At 43.0% G+C, this 19917-nt stretch overlaps 1 protein-coding gene across 2 annotated transcripts in view; it reads left to right on the forward strand.

Moving 5' to 3' along the window:
• The window catches only part of adkb (adenosine kinase b), a 108769-nt gene that overhangs the window by 64520 nt on the left and 24332 nt on the right, over nt 1–19917 (forward strand). For both annotated transcript variants that reach the window (XM_085762052.1, XM_085762053.1), the window contains exon 7: nt 10172–10342. In XM_085762052.1, coding sequence (XP_085618178.1) covers nt 10172–10342 — 171 coding nt within the window. The remainder of the gene's footprint in view (nt 1–10171; nt 10343–19917) is intronic.

The raw sequence follows: 19917 nt of genomic DNA on the forward strand, positions 1-19917 counted from the left end.
AAGCTCTTAGCACACTACGCTGCTAATATTTGAGCGCTTCGAGGGAGGAAAGTGTCTGTTTAGCCCAAGTTTCACAATACGTCAAAGACAGAATGTAAGTGCTGGAATGGTGGCCAACTTTTAATGATATCATCAAGCGTTCACTTTTAAAAACTTGAAAGCTCCTTCAGTGTTTTTCAGTCTATACAGTAGGTTTTTAGATATTGAAGTCCTGCCTGATGAGCTGTGCACAGGTAGGGACACTAGTATCAAGATTATCCAAACTTTCTTTATTGATTTTTGCACAAGATTACAGACAATAATGCTCAACAATCATAACCAACACTCATTCCATGACAGGTTACTAACTCCAATTCCCTCATACCTGTCCCATCCCAGGCCCACCCACCCTGAATTACCATTTATTCCATTCACTCTTACTGCAGACATGCACAAGATGTAAATCATGCAAAAGCAAATAGTACATAAATAGACACAATAATAAATAGAGAAATAATATTAAAATATATATATATTATTAGTAGCACTACTCACAGGAGGGTAGGGAAACTAGTTTCAAGTTCAAGCAGGAACAGACTCCTTCTCTTATCAATGAAAATACCACAGCAACAAAAGAGTCCTTGTAGAACTTAATCTTGTATTGACGAGACTAGTAAACTTTCCATCGAGCGCCCAGTTTCTGCTCTTCGTCTTTGTTTACATCACCTGTGTGCACTCAGTATTTCTCCCTCCTTGGCCCGACTATAAACAAAGACAAGCAGAGTCGACTCGTAGCATCATCACAACACCGGGAAGATAAAAACATGGAGCGGATAAACAGGCTCTAAAGTTTCCTAGCCTTGACAGTATTTCTTACCAGTTGTCATTTTATATAGCTGTGTCGTTTTTTGCATAATTCCACGGTGCATTGGCTCGGCTTGATTTGATTTAGGACCTCCACTTTCAAGGAAATTGGGCTTAGGGTATGAAAGTTCACACTTATTGCCTCCAGGCAATTGATTTTTTTTTAGCTTGATTTTTTGTGCTATAGTAATACCAGTAGTGAGTGTTAGCACCGTGTTGTGTCACCGAGTTCTGAAGACGCTGAAAGTGTGGTGACAGGTCGACATAATTTTAGACTAAGCAGGCAGAAAGGTGTGAGGAAATATGTTTGACTTTGACTTAAATAGACAGAAAATGTATCAACGAGTTATTTATGAAGGTGAAATACCAAACATTGACTATTTTCTCCAGTTTCTCCTTTTATAAAGTGAATATTTTAGACTGTTAACTAACCCTAACCCTAATTACAATCATTTTTAATGATTACTTTGATAGTTCTGTCTCATTGCAGCTCATATAGATCTGTAAAATGCAACTTCGTATAATTTATACATGTTAGAGCTTTTTATACTAAAGATATAGAAAAGCTTGAATGGATTTTTTTTTCATGTTAGACATAGTTGGTAAGTTTTGTTATTTATTTTTTATTTTACTCAGAATGTTATTGAAACTAAAAATCTATTTTTCAAGAGTTTTCTGTCCAACATAAATCATTGAACACAAAATATTTAACAAGATCGGAGTTAGGGAGGCACTCTGATTTTACTCATAAAAGTCAGTTTACTTGTAGTGAGGAGAACTACCTCAGCCTGTGAAAACAGTCGTATAATGTCTGTGGTGCGGGAGGAACTTGGCTTTGGTTATGATTTACAAATCAACCCAGAGCCTATGTTACGAAATTCAAGCTACAGAGTTTGAAAGTCACAGGGATTAACTTGGCTAGGCAGGGTTCAGTGAAAAGACATTGTCATGTTGCATTATGGGTAGTGTAGGACTGAGGATATTGAACTGAGCCACAAGGATATCAACTTTTCCTGCTATAATTCCAGCTGTTGTGGTTTCCCCATCTTTATGGAAGAGCAATAGAAACCCACTGGAGAACCTCCTTTCAAACATTTCACCTTAGAAACTACCCACAACAGCACTTTGAAGACACAAAGTATTCATGCATGTTTGGCAAAAAAAAAGAGTCAAATTTGTGTTTGCATAGTGCAAATCTGCAGGATCTTTTTCCCTCTCTCTGCTCATTTCAAATTCTAATTTGGCGATTAGGCAAAAAGCTGTTGATAGCTGTTGGTGTTTTCATCCGGGGGGCCATCATATTACAGTTTCAATTAGATGATTTTTTTTTTAAACAGGCATGAATAATTAAAAGTTCCTATAGCCACGTGTTCTCCTATTTTGCCGGTGCTGAGCACACGCAGAAGTTATTATTAGACAGAATTTAAACGGCCCCACGTCCTCAGCTCTGAGCAGTGGGCACCGGGCTCCTGCATTGAGTTTGACAGCCTTCACACAATATTGTGCAAGGGCGCTCCCTTAGCTTTTCATGCTGGTTAAATGTAATATGGCAGATGGATAGTATTTGCAGGCAGAGCGGGGGTCTCACCCTCCCTCTCACTCATTTTTTTTTTCACCGTCTCTTGCCAGTACCTCAGACATTTCAAGGGGAGAAATATGTATCAAATTAACTCTTAGCAACAGGGCCTCCGAGCTCCCTGCCCTTGTCTTTTCAGCAATCAGAGCTTTGTTATTTTAGTCTTTCAACCAAAACCAAACTGGATTCAATGGCTTCAGCAATTACCTGTAATTTTCCAACCTAGTGCGCTAGCTTTCACCAGAGCGACTGCGAACAGTGAAAGATTGTCTCCTTGGTTCCTCATTTCACTGTTCAAGTTAAGTGCACTAATTCATTTACATCTACAGAGTGGCACATTTGGAAATGTTCACTTCCCAGCAGCAAGAATGTCTGCAGAGATTCGGTTTCTGTCTGTGCACAACCTTCAAGTCACTGAAACTGGAAACCCCTCTGCAGTGTCGACACTCCAACACTGAACCTCTGCTTTATACATCTGACCCATATATTAATACGTCCTTTCAAGCCAGTTGAGAAGAGACAACTCTGAGGCCCCGACATCTGTTTTCACATCACAGACTTTTATCCCATTTTTCCATCGACCCCCACAAACTCTCCTTTCCTTTCCCCATCCTGCTCTCAAGTCGTGTAAGAAACTACAGGAGCTCAACTTGACTCCAAAAGTGTATATATGTGTATGTGTGTGTGTGTGTTCCTGTGTTTGTGTATTTGTGTGAGTCGGGAATGATGTTTCCCCTTCAGAGGTACTGAAGGAGAGAGAACTGCTCACACTAAAATGCTAATTAAGTGCAGTGTGGCAGACAAGGACACTTGAGAGTGTATGCATTAGCAAATTTTAACTCCCTGCAAACCAAACAGTTTGTTCTGGGCTAATCTCCCAATGATGGAGGCAAGATTAGCATTGGAAACCGGAGAGCTTGGAAATATAGGTTTGCTTTTAGAACATGAAGAGAGTATGGTTTTCTTTTTCATTACCAAGATAACACAGTTTTAGGAGAAGAAAGCACCTCTTCTGGCATCGCTTTTGCGTTTCATCTCTTCACAGAGGTAACATATGGTATCTGTAAGGGAGAGCCAGTTTGTGCTCTGCGGTGAATTATTTTGTGGATTAGTATTGGCATTTAAATGCTCTTGGCTTTAAATCTTGTCTGTTTTAGATCTTAAGTACATTCCTTGGCATGCCGCGCTCCCGCTCAGGCTGGCCTCTTCCCCTGGCCAACACATTTTTGAAGCTGTAGAGCTTAACAGGAGAGCAAGAGGCAGCCATTTGAAAAGACCCTGAAGCTGGTCTCAAATTACTTTTAGTGAGATAACACTCAAATCAAACCAATTCTTCCAATGTTGTGATGCCAGAAAAACCTTAACCTCAAGTTGGAGTTAAAAAAAAAACAACAAGCTTTTTTTTATATATATATATATTTTTCCTGTGAAAGTAGTTTCCTGCATTACTTTACAGAGTGGAGGCGTCTGAGGTTAATGTAATTACAGTCTCTGATGGTTGTACAAATTGCAGGCTGGTAGTGTGACACACGCTCCCCTTAAGTGTTCTGTGGTTGGCTCTAATGTCTTGTTTTATCCATGCTCATTAAGATGACCTTGGCCAGGTATGTTTGGTTATCGGCAGGACCTCTTAGCTGCATCTCTATATTTCACATACACCACAAGAGACCTTCCTGACTTCGGGGAAAAATATCCGCTAGCTTGAAATGGGTAATATTTAAACCAGAGATAATGTTTTAGAAATAAATACTGCAGCTGTTAGTAAGTGATGTCTCTGCCCAGTTGTTAAATCCAGCGTTTGTGGCACATTTATGTTACCCTGGAGATCCCGGCTGACATGATAGCCCCCTTTCCCTCATCTCCAAGCAGCCTTTAAAAGCGCGGCCCTCCCTTCTGTTTCCAGTACAGTTGGCCTCCCTCCAGCTCCCTCAGAAGAAGTGGATGAATTCCTAGATGTCTGATAAGCTTCACCAGAACATCATTCTTAATGGAAGAGAGAAGAGAAGAAGAGGAGGCAGATGCTATCAGCGCCGTTGAATCGCCTCGCAGTCAGATCAAACATCCTAAAAGTGCAGGGAATGCTCAATCATGTTGCGAGGTTGTCGTGCATTTAATCTTCTCTGTTGGTTTAATTGAACTTGTTTCTAAATGAAAACCAACTGGCCGTTTTTGATGCAAACAAAACATCATTAGCATTGTGAAAATCCCAGTTGCTTTGTAGCCCCCCCCCCCACCCCTCACACACACACTCATTTTCATTCGAAATGAAAAGCCTTAAATGAGGTCTTTTCATCCTTGTAGTTTTTCCCCCCTCCACTCAAGGCACTTTGTGACACCATTAATCACTTACCTCTGTTTGTTTGTCCTCTTTCTTTCTGCTGTTTATCGAGCCAGAGACTGACACAGATTCCCCACACCCCCCATCACGAGTGAAGGTCTTGTTTGTCCCTGTGTGTTTGGGTGTAAAACAGCAGGACCTTCAGGATTGGGGAGTAAAATATATCTCGCAACACCAGCATAGCGTGCCAGAGGTGTCTTGATGGAGATGGAGTCATACTGAGCTAATGAAGCTCCAAACCTCAGCTATCGATCCACCTCGCAACAGTGCTTTACAGAGATAACTGAGGAGGAGAGCAGTGTGTGGCATCACGCGCGCTCTGATCTGTGTGACATCTAATTCTGTGTAATGAACCCTGTGCACCAGAGAGCATGATGGGGGGCTTTCTATGGTAATGACAGGGATAGCATGGCCGGGGCAGCTTTTGAAAAGCTTTGAAACACTGCCGGTTAGCTCACAGGGCTTTCCTGACAACCAGGAATTTATTACTAGAACAAATGCCTCTATACTTGAAATAAAATCGCCTTGCGAAATTGCACATATGCTATTTTTCAGTGAATACATATTGCAGCTCTATCACTGCTACTGTACATACACAAAGTGCTACCTGTTTCTCTTTATTGCAACCATTGCTACTCTTCAACAGATGTAACTATTGCATGCCTCCCTCTACTCTATTGCTCTTCTTGAGGTTTTTCCTATATATTTTTTTCCCAGTCTTACTTTTTCCTTATCTAAATAGGGTTCTTTCGGTCACATTAACCCACCACCCAGTTACACTGGCCAACACTTAGCCCCAGAAAAGGATGTGATATGCTTTGTTGGGTGAGAAGCAGTTATTGAGCAGAACAATCGCAAATTGTAAACAGTGTATTAAAGCAATAATGTGGTTTGTTAGTCTAGTAGTGTGACATTGTGCTAAACAGGGTTTAGTTGTTATGAGTCAGTCTGGTGGGGTGTACGATAGAGTGGTTGCTAGGGACTCACTGACATGCACGTGCAGGAAGGGGCGTGGTGTTAAGGAATTCTCAAAATTGGTGTCAGCTGCTCCCGAGGGAGAAGTCGGGTTTTTGGGCCGGAAGTAGGAAGAAGGCAGAGGCCAAGGTGACTCAACGACGCACCAAGGAGACTGAAGTGACATCCACCACACCACCACTTGTTTTCTTTTAACCCACATTTAATGAACTTAAAGCAACTGAACCAAGAGCAGTCTGTCCGGGAAACCAAAGTCAAAGGAGACGGCCGGAGCTGACCCACGGACATTGGGGCGCGCGCAGTTCACCTGGGTGAGGGAAACAAGACTTGACTTACACGTCGATGCATCACGCAGGGACTGGTACTGTAGGTTTATGTTAGGTGCTGGGCTAACCTTCGGGATGGGGTTTTGGTTAGGTAGGGCCGAGGCGAGCCTGGCATCGCAACAAGGGTAAAGAAACACAGCGACAATAATGGCTTTTATGTTCAAATGCAGTGCAGAAGTGTTTCCATTGGCCAAGAGCTGAAGAAAGGTTAACTACATAACCCATGAGTCGGTCGGAGTTTGCACCAAGACTTGAATCCTTCTATTCATCTGTTGCATTTGGCTGTATTGACATTGGTATAGCGCTGCATCAAAGAAAAACGCAAAGGGCTGCAAATGGTAAATGGACTGCACTTATATAGCCCTTTATCGACTGCTCAGAGCGCTTCACACAACAAGCCACATTCACCCATTCATTCATAAAGAGGTTTTTTTTTTTCCCACACGTACTGTACAGTGCTCAGTCATGCTCGCACAGCGATGATAGATTGGCGGCAATTTGGGGTTCAATATCTCGCCCAAGGACACTTGGATGTGCGGACCGGAGGAGCAGACAATCAAACCAATGACCTTCCAATTAGTGGATGACCTACTATGGGTCTATGCCGCAGTGTTAACTTACAACAGGTAGTGAGGAGAAGATGAAATACAATGTTGGAACAGTCACGTCTCTGAAGGATAATGAGACGCCAAAACAAAGATTTTACAACAGTCTCACATCTGATCAACCGCTGGAGTTTGTCTTTAATTACATTACTTTGTAAAACTTGAATCAAGTTTAGTTTTGTTAGACAGGCATTAGGGTTTAGTTTGTGTTTAGTCCCACTCCCTGTGCCAGTTTCATGGCTAATGTTGTCTGAACACAGCTTTAAAGATGCATTCCTTTATTTATATATTTTGGAGCATTGCAACATATCAATTTATTTAGTTTGAGCTATAAATGTTGATCCAACATTACATAGTTCTCCTTTAGCTGTTTTCATTTTTTGGTCTTCATCTCCTCCTTTGGGAGCGATGTCCAGGAACCAGCTGATGAAAACAGCTGCATCTGGAAAGATTTGACACTTTTGACTCCAAGACAATTGTAAAGTTTTGGGTCATAACAGCAACAAAAAGAAAGAAGTTGATGTTTCTTTGTAGGTTTGTCACCACAACTCACCCCTTTCACAGTGATTTCATCCACTGTTGATATAAAAATATTGACGAGAACAGCTTTAAGGATTGATTTAGATTATAAAGTCCTAAATTTAACACATGTGACTGTACAAATAGACTTGACTAAGATCTGATGAAATGTAGTGTGATTGCAGTGGCCATAATTACTCTTTTCACGGAGGTAGTGATGGTTTAAATTCCCACTGTCATTCCTTGAGTAATAGGAAGTGTCAAACAAAACCTTCATGACACAGTACTTTGAACACTCCCCCTCATCCCTGCAGAATTAAAATAGACCTAGAAAAAAAAAATCTCTCTTTCTTTTTCCATGACCACCTCTGCTGCTGGTGTAAATGAAAATGCCCTTCCCAAAATAGATCATTTTTACCCTTCAGATGTCCACTTTTATTTTAAGCCCGGTGACACCATGCCATTCATCACACCCAGCTTTTCAGATGTGAGCAGCCCTGGGGAAAACACTGATACAATGCAGGGGAAAGTGTGATAGCGTGCCGCTGCTGCTGTGTAGTGAGGACCTATGGTTAGATTACCACTAATTTCATCTCAGAGTAGCATTTAGACATTTTCTTTGTGTGAGTAAGTGGAAGTCATTCCTCTTTTTAGGGTAAACATTGAAAATGGATGCCCTGCCTTTCCAACTCTTCCCTCAAATTACCACTTGACACGGCCAAACATCGCTCCGCATTATTGTCTGCCAGGAAAATGCATTTCTGAATGCTTTATTGGATGTTTTGGCTGGGTGGAAATTGTACGAAGTGTACCCATGGCTTTGATCATCTTGACCTGGAAATGCGATAGTCACCCCACTTCACAAGGCTCTCTGACACCTGGGAAACTGGAGCTGGTATTCTCGATACATGATCTACACCGCAGCACTAAAGACTTAACTTCTCCTGTTTCGAAGTCGGCACAGACTTCTGTTGGGAACTGGAATTTCACATGGCTCAGTTTTAACCCCCCCCCCCCCCCCGCCACACAAGCCACTGGAGTCACAACATTTGGAGCCTGGTGGAAAAAATGGCTTGTATGATTTTTATGAACGAGATTCCTGCAGCATTACTTTGACTTCAAAAACAGAGACATGCACAAAAAAATGGGTTGATTCAGAAATAATGATAATTTCTGTGCATCAGAGCTGATTAATTTTGACAGATGTTAATAAGCGTTTACACTGAATGACAGATACAGCCCTTAGATTCCATGATTCATCAGCTAAATATTTTTGTTACTGTTGTATATTATCCTTTCCTTCTTTTTTTGAGGGTTAGTTTACAGGGTTTCCTGCATTTTTTTTGTGCAGCAGAACTGGGCCTAACATTATAAAGATTTCATGAAACATTGAAAGTGTATGGGCAATGTTCCACACAGCAAATGCCACATAACTAATGATGTGTTTAGGCTCAATAAATTGTTCATGAGAATAAATGCAAAAATTGGAGAGGCTCTCCATCTTTGATTGAATGCACGGGTGTTTTCTTTCTAGATCCTAACCTTCTCTCTTAAGTAAGATTATTAATAGCATGGATATGATAGAGGAATCAGTCACTGTATTTCAGCACTGACTTCTGGGCGATTCAATGTGATGACACTGGCAGTGGTGCTGAGGTTAAAAGTGAATTACACAGAGCCGGTGTGTGATTAGAGAAGCTGTGGCATGGCTTTTAAAGTTCACCACCCCTCCGGATATTTGATCGAGCCGCCGGCCTTTGATCAGCGTTAACATTACGGTAACCATGACAGTTTATTTTCAACTACCAAAAAAAGACCATTTGTGTCAGAAAACAATCTCCCCTTCCTCTGACACGTTGGCACACCGCAAAAGAAAAATGTCAGGGTCACTGATGGGCCATTAGCCCAGAGTGAGTTCCTTCTGTGCTCCCAGGCCCATTGAAAACACCTTTTTAGTCTTCAACAGATGGTACCATGACACAGCAACCGCAGGCACTGACCTGGGCCTTAACTTGAAGACATTTCCAAAAAACCACAGGACACACAGCACTGCAGAGGAATGACAATGTCTGCCCAGAGAGTGAATGACACCATGAATGTGTAATAAAGAATTCACCTGCTTAGCATGGCTGTATTGTAATGCCTTGTACATTTGACTGACTACATAGTCGCCCTCTATTCATCGGTATTATACCCTTTTCTTTTTCATGGAGGTCGCTCCTCCGTCGCTGCAAATGTCATAGCGCTTTAATGAGAACTGCACTGTAGCCCACAATGGAAGCTTTTCAACCAGATTAAATGTATCACTGTGCTGAAACTTTCCTCCCCCCTTGCCCCTATTGTGACACAGTGGTTTTACAGAGCAGCTTGTTGCTGAAAAACAAGGTTAAGAAGATCAGTATCAAAGGAGGAGTGTTTTTGTGTGGCTTGCAGGAGAGTCTCGCTTCAGGTTTCCACCTGAAACACAAAGGTGTTTTCTTACCTGATTTGTATTCATTCACACAATGAGTGGACCTGCCTCTCTTGTTTCCAAGTAAGGAGAGTCCAGACGAGACTTTTGTTTGCCCTATCATCGGATACGTGCATGTTGCTTCCTCCAGTACGCGCCTTGGAGCCCAGCCACAGGCTTTGTCCTGGATGGATTTTTTCCTGCCCTTTTTCCTCCTCTTTGTTGCTCAGTGTATGTTCTAAGAAAACATTTCAGATAAATGTTTGAGCTCTGCCGCTGCCTTTTTTTTTTTTTTTTTTGGCTCCGGTATTATTCCAGAAAGCCTTGTCACCCTAAAGTTGCCTTGTCAGAATCCAAAACCCACAAATTAGTAGTTAAAGTGTTTCAGTCCATAAGGGCCTGTGGTTCAGTCCATTCTGGCCAATGTTGTGTTACAAAAACACAGATAATGCAGCCTGTGCAGCATTACTGTACATATTAATTTGCTTGATTCCACTGAAAATATGATGTTAGTGACTTTTATTATTGTTTTATTTATAGGGTTTTTTCCTGACTGTGTCCCCGGAGTCAATCCTCAAGGTGGCGAAGCACGCCTCAGAAAACAACAAGATCTTCTGCATGAACCTCTCGGCGCCCTTCATCAGCCAGTTCTTTAAGGAGCCCTTGATGATGATCATGCCTTATGTTGACATCTTGTTTGGCAACGAGACGGTAAGTGAAACAAGGCATTTTGCCAATCCATTGTTCTGATGAAATTGTACAGTACATGTGTTTTGTGTTTATATACGTTAATGTCAACAGAAGAGGTTATGTTCTCAGTCATCTTTGCCTGGTTTATTTGGATAACTCAATAACCTGAATTCAAGCATTGCAAATTCAAACATAGCGAACATTTTTAGCTGTCAAGCCCACCACATGGGTCCAGATTGAAAATGTCAACAACCGATGGATAATTTGCTTTGGACTGGACTGGACTGACAATCATAATCCTAGAAGATGACTCCTAATCTATAGTTTTGACTAAAATATCCATTTATGAACTGCAGTCACTTTGATGCTCCCTTGACATTTCTATCCATCATCATCATCTGCCTTATTCTGCCCAACAAACAACCAATACCTCAAAAAAAATATATATTCCCATGAGCCTCAGCTGTACTTACGATTTAATGCTATTTAAGCGTTTATTTAGCATGCTGACGAAATAAACTTGGACAGTGAATGTGATAAACATTACACCTGCTAAGCATCAGCTTGATAGCACTGTTACTGTGAGCATGTTAGCATGCTGACATTGGCATTTAGCAGAAAGCACTGCTGTGCATACATAGGTAGTGCCTTTAAAATTCACTTTGACTGCTGTCCAAACACGCTGTTGTTTTACCCCTGCTCTTCCCTCTTTTGTTTTTTTTATTCTTTAAGGCTTTCCTAACTGTAAATATAACATATGTATATGTAAATATGAAAGGCTGCCTAGCTGCTGCTTCTGGGACATGATTAATTGAAATGGCTTTGACTCAGCGGTCATTAGTTTAGCTTGAACTTAAATGTAATTCATCCTCGTCCGAGCCTTAGTGTTTCTGTCAGGATTAAGGGTTTCCGTCTTTCTCCTCGGTATCAATTTAACTTCTCACTCATCACCGCGACATAAAGAGATGAATGAGAATTAGCCCTGTAATCGTTCATCTCAATCGCATCACCATTTTCATGCCGGTTAATCTATTGATTTCTCTCGGCTCTGTGGAAGTGGAGTAGCTGGTTGGAGGTCAAGCTGTGGTCACACACCGTGGTGCCGCTGAGAAGTATCCTCTAACAGGCCAGCTGAGCTCGAGGCAGAGGGGCCGCCTGGACAAACTGCACCTTCAGACAGGGTGGGGGCCGGTGGGAGGGGGGAGGGGGGGTGTACGATCATTGGCCTGAACTCGCCTCCCCACTGCTAAAGCTACTAAACAGAGCCCTGTCTTTGGGTAGAGATGGGGTCCACAGACCAGGACAGATCTGGAAGGAACTGCTCAGCATTTGAGGATTTATGGCTGTTGCTGACTTCAGCTTTTTCCTCTTTTCTTTCCTCTCCCAATATAAAACCCCCCTTTTACATATGCACCTCTCTCTCACTCCCTAATTGCTGTGAGGAACGATTCTGTCTTCCTGAACCACGGTGTACATTTTGCAAGCGTTATGTATTTTCGGGTGGGTGGTACTGTAACTGTTTGCGTAAGAAGTTTGCTCACACCTCCAGTCATTACAGTTTAATGACTCTGGATAATTGCAATGTATGTTTGTTGAAGGAGATTATCTTTTGGAGACTCTGTCGGGGCTTGCTCTCCGGAATTGAACCCGGCCGAGTCCGCCAAAATAAGAGATTCACTGGGAAACAGAGCTGATATTCACCACTCGGCCGCCTCAAGCCGTGAGGTCTTCCAGGGTCTATATAGGACTAATGCCTGTCCAGAGTGTTTTGACTCCTTTTGGCCTTCCTCTGTGTTGGCTGCTGGGAAGAGGGAGTGGGGGAATGACTGCTCATACAGTCAAGCCCCAGACCTCCCATTGTGCACAAGCCAGACAAGGTTGGCGGTCATGCAGCGGTGCATGGTGAGTGACAGGCAACAGGGCCGCTTCACCCACGCTCACCCCCTCCATCCACCCCCGGCCCTTCCTCTCGCCCCGACTTCCACCCCCCAAAGTGATGGATCAGCCTCAGCCCGTGATGCTTTCATAACAAGTCAGTGACAGTCAGGATCATGCAGACTGACTCCTATAGCCTTGCAGAATGTGCCATAAGGGAAGGCTAATGTGTCTGCCTGTCTCCTCCTCTCTCTCCCACACTCAAACTGAGTCACGATACAGAGCGCCGCACACTTGGGGGAAATATGTTTAAAGCAGCTGTTAAGATCTCATGTTTTGAAAAGCGACCGATACAGTAATAATTTTAGGCAAGATTGAAGTTTTTGAGAAACGAGCGCTGGGTTATTTGTCATGACTGGGATCTTATTTCAGTCGGATCACAATTCACTTTTGATCATGTGAAATTCCATAACAGCAACACCACAGACTCCAAAAAATGTCAATAGCCTCTGTTTCTTCTCTTGTTTTTTTTGCCTCCTTCTGATGTTGAAATGCGTCTGTGTTTCTGACTGAGTCTACCCTGGGTAATTCTGCTGTAACTCGATCCTGCTGGTACTTGTTTGAAACCTGGCATCAGCAGGGCCCTGCCTGGCCTATCAGCAGCTTTGCACTTATATAACAGTCTCCCATCCATCCTGTAATTACTGCCTTTTTGGGGCATAGTGTAGTGTCTGTCTGGGGGTGGAGGGGGGGAGAGAGAGGCTAGCGACGTCGCTTCTCCGTTGCCAGGGCCTCTGAGATGGTGCCGACGGAGGCACATAGACATCAGACGCTACTTCACTTAATTGGCAAACATGTCGTGTGATAACCTGGGAACAGCACAGGCCTAATTGAGTCCTCCTGTGCTGTCCTCCTCTGACTACCTGACATGGAACCCTGGGCATTACATTTCTCTCCATTTAATGGCTGCAGTTAATTAGGCCCGAATGAGGGAATCATTACTGCTGGAAAAACCACATGCCAGTGGATTCGCCGATAAAATTAGCCACAATTTGCTTTTGCTATTTGAGCATAAGAGATAAACCACACAATGGGGGGGAAAGGATTGGACCATTACTGGCGGATTTGTATTGTGGAATTTTAGACATATCATAGACAAATGGAACAATTAATCAAGACTGAATTAATCACCCTGACTGATGTTTTTCTAAGCCAGGATTCATGGCTTTCTCAATTTAGATCATTTCATGTGCTTGGGTTCTTTTTTTTATCTGTACAAATGGCTTAAAAATGTGCTTCCTTAATAAAACGGTACCACAGATGAGGAGCTTAGTTTTTTTTTTTTTTTCACCCCACAGCCAATACCCAACAACCTCCTCGCTCCTCTGCCATTAACATTATATACCACCCCCATACAGGAGCTCCACATGTCTTCCATTGCTGTCCAATGCGTTCTGCAGCTCCACACTCAGAGGGAGCTTATTTATATGGGTCCCAGCCCCGTCTTCCAAACGAGAGACAGCCATTGTAATTGAATACTCAATAGGTGAGCCATTTAACAAAAGTGGAAATGGCATTCGGCTATGTATTAATGTGCTTTGCTGAGGCAAAAGGAGCCATCATCATTTCAATGTTCAAGCTGTTTTAAAAGAGCATTTAGCCTGCCATCTCTCCAGGCCATGAGAGCAAAATGACACGGATTTCTTCCTCCTCTGTACTTTGTGTGAATGTTCCTCGCCTAATATTTTGTATGGTTATCTCACTTATTTTCCCATCCATCCCTCAGCACCTCTCCGTGATCTAGGTGGAGGGATACAAGCAGCTCTACAGAAGGTTATTGTCATGAAAAGCCCCTCAGGCGTTTTGGCTCTCAGCCCTGTTTTTCTACATCTGCATGCAGTGTGCGTTTGTGTATGTGTGTGTATGTGTGCGCGCGCGTATGTGTGGGGTGGCGGGGGCTCTAATGATTTTTCCAGGACAGGCTGTACAAGTGTATATATATATATATATGTGTGTGTCTGTGTGTGTTTGTGTGGATGGAAAAACAGGCAGGCGGAGGAGATACATGGGCAATATGGCGTCATTTCTTAACATCTCTCCAGATTCGTCATTTGGCTTTGTTTGTTTGATAGACTGCTTGGAAGCCTTATCTCTGTGGTGAGGCCCCTGGCTGTTTATCGCCTCGGTGACGTGTGCGGGACCGTGGAAGTGCGTGCTCCCTGCTGCCAGTATGTGTGGGTGATGGCAAGTTCACTAAAGACCCCTTAGGGTATGAGGGGTGTTCTCACTAAAAAAAAAAAAAAAAAAGGAAAGAATAGGAGATAGAATTTCCCCTTGACAGCTCACCCACAGCGGACTGGAGATGTGCTTCTCAACTGTAGCTCGGGGAAAATATCCCGTCTCACTGCCTAAAACAAAGAGATGTGAGAGCTAGATTAGCGTATTACTGAAACAGCTTTCCTTTTAGGCTCTTCTCTCTCTCCTCCTGTCAGAGCTGTCTGCAGAGAACTGGGAAGAACATGAGACATTAACCTCCATGTGTTTATTCACAAGGCCCCACAGGCCAACTGGGAGGATGAACACAGAACCATCTCTAAAGCCGGCGAAGCGGAACAATCACAATGTGTCATTGGAGGAAAAGACATGAAGTATTAGCTGCTGCTCTCCTTTGTGTCTTTCACAACTGAATTTTAATTGAATGTGCTATTTCTGTGATGAGTCACATGCCTTCCGTTCGGCGCCAGAGTACTTTGACCTTCAGTGTGGCGTACAGTCAGTGAGTTGTATGATGAGTCATAGCGCACATTAGCTGTGATGATTTGCTTAATGCACAATCTGCCTTGTTTTATTTTTTGCTTCTTTTTATTTATTTGTATTCTTTGTCTAGTACGAGATCAGTGGTTCCCAACCCGGGGATCAGGGCAATCAAAGTGATATGCAGTGTGATTCAAATGACTGAAATTGAGAAGAGGAAGAAAAGAACATCTTTGCTGTATAATTTATCATAATATCTTTTTTTTTTTTTCTCTAATCACACATGAGTTGAGCTGCTTGTAACTCGCACCTAGTCACAATGTAACAAGGCCGCAACACTGAACTGAAGTGTACTGTAGCTGTGCCCAACAATTTCTGTAAGTTTTCAGGACAGGCGACGTGATATTGACACCCACTTCACACCGCGATTGACCAGCGGTGTGCAGATGTGAAAAGAAGCTGGGGATTGGACTCCTCTCTGCAGCTGCTCTTTTATTTGCAATTGTCACACAACTATTTGTGGCACTTTTCATGTGAACGACAGAGCACAACAGTACGAATGTCTTTCTGGAGAGTCTGTCTGAAAGTGGTCGCCATTATCAGTTGTATTCAGACAATACCACATCGCTCACTCGCTCTCTCTGCGATGCCTTTCATACAACCTGAAAGTGTGGCCATTCCCGTTTTTCACTCGTCACTCGAGCACGTCTGAGAAACTAGCTCTGACAGACCATAAACTGGCACTCAAAACTCAGGACCTCCTTGCAGTGAGGAGATAGCGCTGCCGCTGACCACAACAGAACATCACTTACACCCTTCAGTTCTAATTCACAAAATACAGACTAGAAAAACAAAAATACAGCTGGGTCTCAATGAAATGAGAAGCACTGTGACAAGAGATGAATCAAACTTTTAAAATATACTAAAAACAATGCAAATCTAATGGAAAATGTTTCACAGTATAACATGTAAATGGGGAAAATACAAAGGCTGCTTTGCTGAAAATCCATAACATTCTTAAAAAAAATGTTTTTATTTTTTTGACAGGGTTGACCCACATTCGTGCGACCTACTTAGAAATGACCCATGATCCACTCTCAGGCCGCAACCCACCCATTGGGAAACACTGAATTATATCATCATCATGCAATCTGATGAGAGCGAGCAGAAGAAGCCTCCAAGAACAGCTCTTGGCCGGCTGGCAATTTTGGCAAAAGTGGTCACAATCAGAGGTGCAAGTCACACAACATCCGCTAGAACCAAAAAATGTTTCCCCATACAAAACAGACAGTGAGAACGATAATAAAAAAAAATGTCTGAGCATCACAAACACTGCAGAGTTACAATTTGCATTGAAAATGACCATTTTAGCCAGAAGACGAGTCGTATCATTTAATTATTTTTGTGCAGTTCATTTGTACCGCAGCCACCAAGAAAGTCTGTCGACTCAGCCCAAGAACAACTCTGCTCTGCTCATGCATCAGGAGAAGCCTGTAAAACCTTTATGACAATGTTTACCTCCTGTTTAAATGTGTGGGCACAGTCGGCAAACTTGACTCACGGATCAGTTTATGCAGCGACTTTAACCTAAACATGTAACATTAGCGAACATTAGGGTTTGCTTTTAAATGAAAATGTCATTTGTAAGTGTTCGCTCTAAGCAAATTGGTCGGGAACCACCACTCAATCACATAAAGTGTTGCTACAAGGGTTAGGGATTCTGCAACTCCTACAATTAAACCATTAGCCCGTTCCTTTCTGTATACAGGCAAGAGAGGGAGAGAGAGAGAGGCTTCAGTACAGAGGAGGAATGATCTCTCCAACATTCCTCTGTTTTTCCTGGCCTGTCTGTTTGCGAGTCATGGTACTTTGGGAGCCAGCATGGCTCCACCAGAGGAGTCCGACTAACCACTGTAATTGTGCCGTGCCGAAGCCGCCTTCCCCAACCCTGGGACTGAACCATGAAATATTTGAAAATGCCGGGGTTAAGAGAGGGGGGTCTTTGGCAGTGCAACGCGAAATGTGAGACCATAGAGCATCTTTAACAAGGAGGCGGATAGAAAGCCAGCCAGGCAGTCGGGCAGCCAGGGCACACGGTCCTCTGAAGGAGAATAATTATGGATGTAAGAGGAGATATTGCGCTGGGAGCAGATCAATAGTGCCCACGTTCTGCTGGCGCTGAGGCCAGTGTATTTCTGTCACAGTGTGAGAGAGCGCAGGGATATCAGCTTGTTGCTGAAAGGACTTGCAGAAGTTTGAACCGGCGGTGCTTCCCAGATACCCTTACAACCCTCATGCCTATCCTCCCCACAAATCACTGCTGCTCCGAGTTTGGCTGGTTTGTCGTCTCCCCCCACCCCCCCTCCAACCCTCCATCCCTCTCTCACCCCAGATCTACAATCCTCTTATCCACACAGAGTTGGCGGGAAGACCAAGCTTTGTCTACTCATGATTGTATTCCCACCGTCCAGGCTATACAGTCATGTTTTCCAGTTTCATTTGGAGAACTCCCTGGTTCTCCTCATGGCTAGACAATTCTGGAGAAGAAAAAAAAAAGACAAGATTTAATCAACAAGCATAATCTACCCCCCCACCACCCCCCCTCCCCGAAATACCAAATCAATTTGCCTCATGCCTTGGCTAATGGAACCTATGGGCTTATTTTAGAAATGTTGGTGAGCTCAATCTGCCCATCGCTCCCACTTTAACTGAATGAAATATTTGTTTTTCTAATTTGCTGTGGGTTTTCTTTTAATTGCACCATGCCAAGTATTTCCTTCTAGAGGAGCCATGTGGTTATTTGTCTCTCCCTCTAAACTCTATCACATGATAGTCGTACACATGCATGTGAGACGATTTAGCCTCCCGGTTGAAGGGCAGCCGCCCCTCCATCCTGCTTTTTCATCTGGCAAATGGCCATCTTATGCCACATCAACAGATAACGTGTTGGACATCATCTCAATTCTTCTATGGCCAATTTATTCAGACAAAGCTCTCATGTCCCCTGTGCCCGCAAATGGTTTGAATTATTCTGAGAGCTTTTCTTTTTTTCTTCTTCTTCTTTTTTTTTTCTTCTTTCCCTGGCTTATTCATTTTCTGAAGCATGCGAGTCCCTCCAGAGCAGATCTTTGTTTCTCATTAGGAGGTAAATAGAGCAGGCCAAATGCTCATATGTTTATTATACACAGGAGGGCATGGTCACTGTTCTCAGCAGTTCAGAGCAGAAAAAAAGCTGCTTGCTTTCTTGACCTTTGTTTGCAGGGCCTGCAACCAAATGTCTGTTGAATTTACTGGGTAATAAGCTGCAAGGAACTGATGGACTGCAAGGAAGTTGGGTTCAACCTCATCAAAAGTTCTTTTTTATTGCGTGTTTTTCCACAAAGGCTGTTTGTATCCAGAGTGAAAAAGTAAATGTAGGATCGTAATTGCCGTCACCATTCGCAGTTCATTTTTTGAAGCAAAGTTCACACAGAATAAAACAGCTGCACATATTCCCCTCAAAACAAGAGAGTAACCATGTTGGATTACACAAACATGACGGCACAACAGTTAAAAACAGCAACCAGCAACAGCTCCGTGGTGATTAAATAAACAGCAATCAAAATTAAAGTGAGAAAGAAAATCTTCAGCTTCAGATCAAAAACTCAAAGGTGACTCAATCAGGACTGCGTGGGTGTGTGTTGTGATCGGATTGGATTCATTTGCGGCATGAGAACGTAGCTCAAAGTGTTGTTGGATTTCTGACTGATGTGTGGAAATAACCCGGCATCACCTTTTTCTTCCCACTTGAAACCCAGCGAGAAGAACACACAAATACGCGAGTCTCTCGTGTGAAAAAAAAACTCAGGATGTTATTATTAATTTGGCTGAAAATAACGTGCTTATGTAGGATCTCATCAGTGATTAAGAAAATACATCTTCAAGGCCGTCAGCAGCAGGTTTATGACTGGAGGGCATTCGGAGAACTGAAGCTCCACGGCTGCTTAATTTACTGTTTCACCCAAACACATTATTTCTATCACTTAAATTTTTAGATAATTCGATGTATTGACCCTGAAAATGTGCCCCAAAGAGCTGGAATCAAAAAAACCGGCGTTTCAGCTGCTTTCTTATGCTTGACTAAGAAACAATAATCTTCTAACTTGTTGAAGTCCTGGATTCCTGTAAAATTCAATCAGGTGGACCTTGACCAAACAAGCTTCCAGACAATCAATAAAAAAAAAACTTACTGGAGCAAAAGTAAAACTTCACTTGAGAACAAAATGAGCTCTCAGTCGTGTCAGCAGCTCATATTTCCTCAGATAAATTATTCAAAGAAGTCTGGCAGCCCTAATTGCATTTTCCTGATCACTTTTTGACCCCAAACTAGCAAGAGGGTTTTAGTCAAGTTGAGTCAGGATAACTGCGTTCATGATATAAGCAGGAGATAACACTTTTATGATACAAAATTAATCTTGAAAATCTCAAAATTCTTAAATGTGGATGTCTGAGTGGAGTAAGAGTTGTAAGAACTGGATAAAAAAAGCTGCAGCATGAGCTCTGCTTGTTGAGCAAAGCAGTTCATCCTCCACTTTTCCTTCATCCACTGTTGTTCTTGTGAGATAGCCAGTCTCTGGTAGTTTGACGTCGCTCACTGACCCCTTGTTAGAGCCCAGAGGTGAGATGTGTGATAGAGGCCCTTAGTGCTGATAAGGCCATCAGTCTGATAACTAACTCCCCCCAGCACAAAGCTGCTACTGCTGCTGCCACGGCTTCCATTAGCCCCACCAGACCGGCTGAATGCCTCCTGCTCTATCTGAGGTTACATCCTCTGTTCTAAGCCCCTTATGCAAACCCTGCTTCTCCCGAGCTGAGATTGCTATCAGCGGAGATATTTATGTACTGCACATGTTTCCGATTGTTTAACCTTTGGACCTGTGCTGTAGGTGCTGCTGCTGTCCCTGTGGGCTTGCAAAGAGACCTCTCCC

The sequence above is a fragment of the Trachurus japonicus genome, chromosome 19 (genome assembly GCF_045865225.1).
Source record: "Trachurus japonicus isolate A0001 chromosome 19, Traja_1.0".
In the NCBI taxonomy this organism is placed as follows: Eukaryota; Metazoa; Chordata; class Actinopteri; order Carangiformes; family Carangidae; genus Trachurus; species Trachurus japonicus.